Source organism: Austrofundulus limnaeus, unplaced genomic scaffold (assembly GCF_001266775.1).
Source record: "Austrofundulus limnaeus strain Quisiro unplaced genomic scaffold, Austrofundulus_limnaeus-1.0 Scaffold35, whole genome shotgun sequence".
NCBI classification, from domain to species: Eukaryota; Metazoa; Chordata; class Actinopteri; order Cyprinodontiformes; family Rivulidae; genus Austrofundulus; species Austrofundulus limnaeus.
The window spans coordinates 124,681-128,521 of NW_013952437.1; the positions used below are offsets into that span (position 1 = coordinate 124,681).

Genomic DNA, 3,841 nt, shown 5'->3' on the forward strand with positions numbered 1-3,841 from the left:
AGATAGAGCCAGTCCACGGAGAAACAGGGACCCTCCGCGAGAAAAACACACACACACACACACACACACACACACACACACACACACACACACACACACACGTCTGTCAAGTTGAGGGTCTTTATACAGCTGCCAGCTTAAAAACTTTAACTGTACTTCATCTGCCCTGCACACATTTATATAAGTGAGAAGAACAAAATAAAACAACAAAAAAAAAATGTTTTAAAGGATATCTGTGTTAGACTGTGTGCTAAACTTTTAACCTAATATATCAATAAATGACTGATAAATAGTTTTGAGGTTTTCTGAGGTTTTTGTGTTTTTTTGACACTTTGGATTTTTTTTCACTCATTTTATGTGCAGTACATGACAATTTTCAGTGTTTTGTTTGGTTATTTATTCATTATTACTCAATAATTCCAGCAACACTTACATGTTATTTTTATTAGATTTTCTTTATAAGTTTTGTTTTATGATATTCTTCTGTCATCTGCTGTATGATGTTCTGTTGTATGATGGTTTTATGTTTTCTGAACAGGTCATTGTTGAAAACTTACCTGCTTAAATGAAAGTTAAACAAAAAATAATAAAAAATTTAATTTGCAAACCAAAGAATAAGTCAAAAAATCACAACGATTAAAACATTTGCAACTATTTTCTTTTGTCAAAATATAACAAATCAAAAACTTCTCCACGAGTCATTTCAATGAAACATCTGAAATATATTCAAAAATAACTTTTTGAAGCACTTTTTGAGCAGTAGCTACAAAAAACATGATTTTGAGCAGGAAAGCCTTAAATTTTTGTCTTTATCCCTGCGAGTTAAAACTTTTTTTTTTCCCATTTGGCAAATCTTAATATCTAAAGTAATGCTTGAGGTTTCCTCTTTAAAATAGCATTAACAATTCCTCATTAGAAAGACCTAAAAATTACAAAAAAATATTATTGGATCATTCTGATATCAAAAGCTTATCCAGAGATATGACTTAATTTGTCTTGTTGGTCACAATATTACATTACTTTTTGGTCTGAATCCCAATTTTATGTAAGTTTATTGAGTATTTTTTTGTGTCAATATAAAGAGGAAACCTCATAGTTTTTGAATATTAAGATTTCCCAGTTGGAAAGAAACAAAAACATTTCTAGTTCACAGGGAAAAATTCTAAATTTAAAGGCGTTTTTCCTCAAAATCAGTTTTTTTGTTGATGCTGCTCAAAATAATGCTTCAAAAATTCTTTCAGGATTATATTTCAGACAGTTCATTCAAATGATACATTGATAGGGCATTAATTCATAGCATTCATGCAATTTTTGCACACGTTTAAATCAAAACCCTATATCTGCCTGTTTCTCCACATTCCACTTTTGGACTTAATCCTTGTTTCGATGTGATGAGTCACATATGAGCTTATGTTATTTTGACCAAATTTGACTTAGTTTGATGTGAAAGATCACATATAAAAACAATTTAGAAATCTAAGAAATAAAAAAGTGTTTTGTCCCTCATTTTAAATGCTGAGAAAACAAAGTTTACACATAATTTTGCTTGTTATAACAAAACTATTAGCTACCTTCCTAGTATATTAGCTATGAACTTTGTTACAGTTTTAATCCCTAAAACTATCAGGGATTACACATACATCATTGATTCCTGTTGCTTATTATAAAGAACTTTATAAATAATGACGATATGAACACCTAAACCTAAAATTCTGTTAGTTTAATGGAGAGGTGTTTATGATCACAGTGATTTGAGTTATTTTTATCACACTAGTAATCCAACGCTCTGCACTGGAAACATGCAGGTTTGAGAAAAAACACAAAAAGAATCAGTGTTCCACTAAATCTGGGCTCATTGTTCCCACACWGATTAATGAGACTTTAATGTCCGCCGAGGAAATAAAAAGAACCAGAGTCAACAAGTTTTCCTCCAAAACTCAACCCGATTCCTCCTCTTCAGCACTGCTGCTGGCTGAAATCTGACATGCTCTTGTCATCATCCACACTGGATAGAAAAATGTGCTCCACAGGAGGGTAGCCTGGCAACATCTTTATGATGCAAAGTGACTTTCTCAATGGACAAAAATGTGTTATATCCTGCGTGTGTGTGTGTGTCCTGCGTGTGTGTGTGTTGGTCCTGGGTGAGAAAATACTGCGAGCTCACAACTCCATACGTTCCTGCACTGAGTGAGCTGTTGTGATTTTCTTACAGAGTCAGAGCAATCTGAGCACGTCTGGAACAACAATGACTTTCCACTCTGTGGCTTTCATTCTCCCTCTGTCACAGTCGGAGCTGGCTCTCTTCCAGATCATCAGCAGCGATTCTTTAGCCCTATAGAGCGCTAGCCCCGAGAAGGCAAAACAAGAAGCTAAAATTGGCCACAGTCAACCGTCTGCAATCAGTTCACGCCCACCGCAGACAGCTGGGAGATCATTCAGACCACCAAGAAAGAGTGACGGCTGCCGGTTGTCTACTCTCTGACAGCTACAGTCTGCTGACTGCAGCTCATCACTAAGTCTGAAACAGAAAGCAGCTGTGAAGAGACTGAACAAGCTAAAACTTATTTTCCACTTCATCTCTCTCCTCAAATGCCTTTAATTAGTTTGGACAGCTTCATCTTTTTCCAGCTCTTGATTACATAAATATGGTGTTTACATCAAGAAATACTTAATTACTGTTTTTTTTTCTCCCCTACATCTTACAGTTAGGGCTAAATTTCTACATCTGAGCACACAAATCATCTTTCAAATCCAAGACACTGGGACTTCTACAAAGTAACTGTACAGATAACAGACCTTAGCAAACACAAAAATGGCTTTAACTAAGTCAACGTTACAGAGTCTAAGACTCGATGTGGTATGAAGTGAATCATCTCCACCACATACTTTGAACATTAGCAAATCAGGTAAGGTCTGTGATTTAAACTTTAGCAGACAAGTCGGAGGATGATACGCATTCCTTAATGAATGTTAGTTAGCTCTAATTTATAACGCATACATAAAGCAATAGTAGCTGGTTAGCTTAGCATGAAAGCCTCTCTGGATCTATTGTTCGGTAACTTGCTGCAACTCAGCAAAGTTAGTTTGTACAAATATTACAGGCTTCATTAAACAGGCTTCAGTTATTTTTATCAGAAACAATCTATTCATTGACTACTAATTACCAAAATATCAAATGTCACTGATTCTATCCTTTAACTCAACATGTTTGGAAACATCCAGAGAGCAGCGGTTAGCTTCCACTCACCTTATTGTAGTAATGAACCTCCACCACGTGCCACTGGCCGTCGCTGACACCTCCCAGGACAAAAGGTGAAACTGTGGTCTTAGTTTCTCCTGGAGAACAAACTAATTATTGGTAAATGATTCAGAGGATAGAGCAGGAAAGTTCCATCCTGGTCCTCGAGGGCCACTATCTCTGCATGTTTTACTTGTTTCTCTGCTCCAACACACCTGATTCAGTGACTGGGTTACCTCTTCAACTTCTGTAGAAGCCTGTTAATCATCCATTCATTCAAAGCAGGTGTGTTGGACCAGAGAAATCTCTAAGACATGAACAACAGTGACCCTCGAGGATAAGGGTGGACACTCCTGGTTTAGAGGGTAGGAAGTTTTTGAAAAGTACTCGTCATGTATATATACAGCGGGTAAAATAAGTATTGAACACATCAACATTTTTCTCAGTAAATATATTACTAGAGGTGCTGAAATTTTCACCAGATGTTGGTAACAACCCAAGTGATCCATACAAACAAAGAAATCAAACCATAAATGTCCAGAAATGAAGTTATTTGTAATAATGTGGAATGGCACAGGGAAAAAGTATTGAACACACTTACTG

The 3,841-nt window shown here is 36.0% G+C and overlaps 1 protein-coding gene across 1 annotated transcript in view; it reads right to left on the minus strand.

Moving 5' to 3' along the window:
• celsr2 (cadherin, EGF LAG seven-pass G-type receptor 2) overlaps positions 1 to 3,841 on the minus strand; it is a gene marked incomplete in the record, with an annotated part of 78,513 nt that overhangs the window by 21,772 nt on the left and 52,900 nt on the right. Inside the window, 1 exon segment of the mRNA XM_014006337.1 lies at positions 3,248 to 3,336. Within this exon segment, the coding sequence (XP_013861791.1) occupies positions 3,248 to 3,336 (89 nt within the window).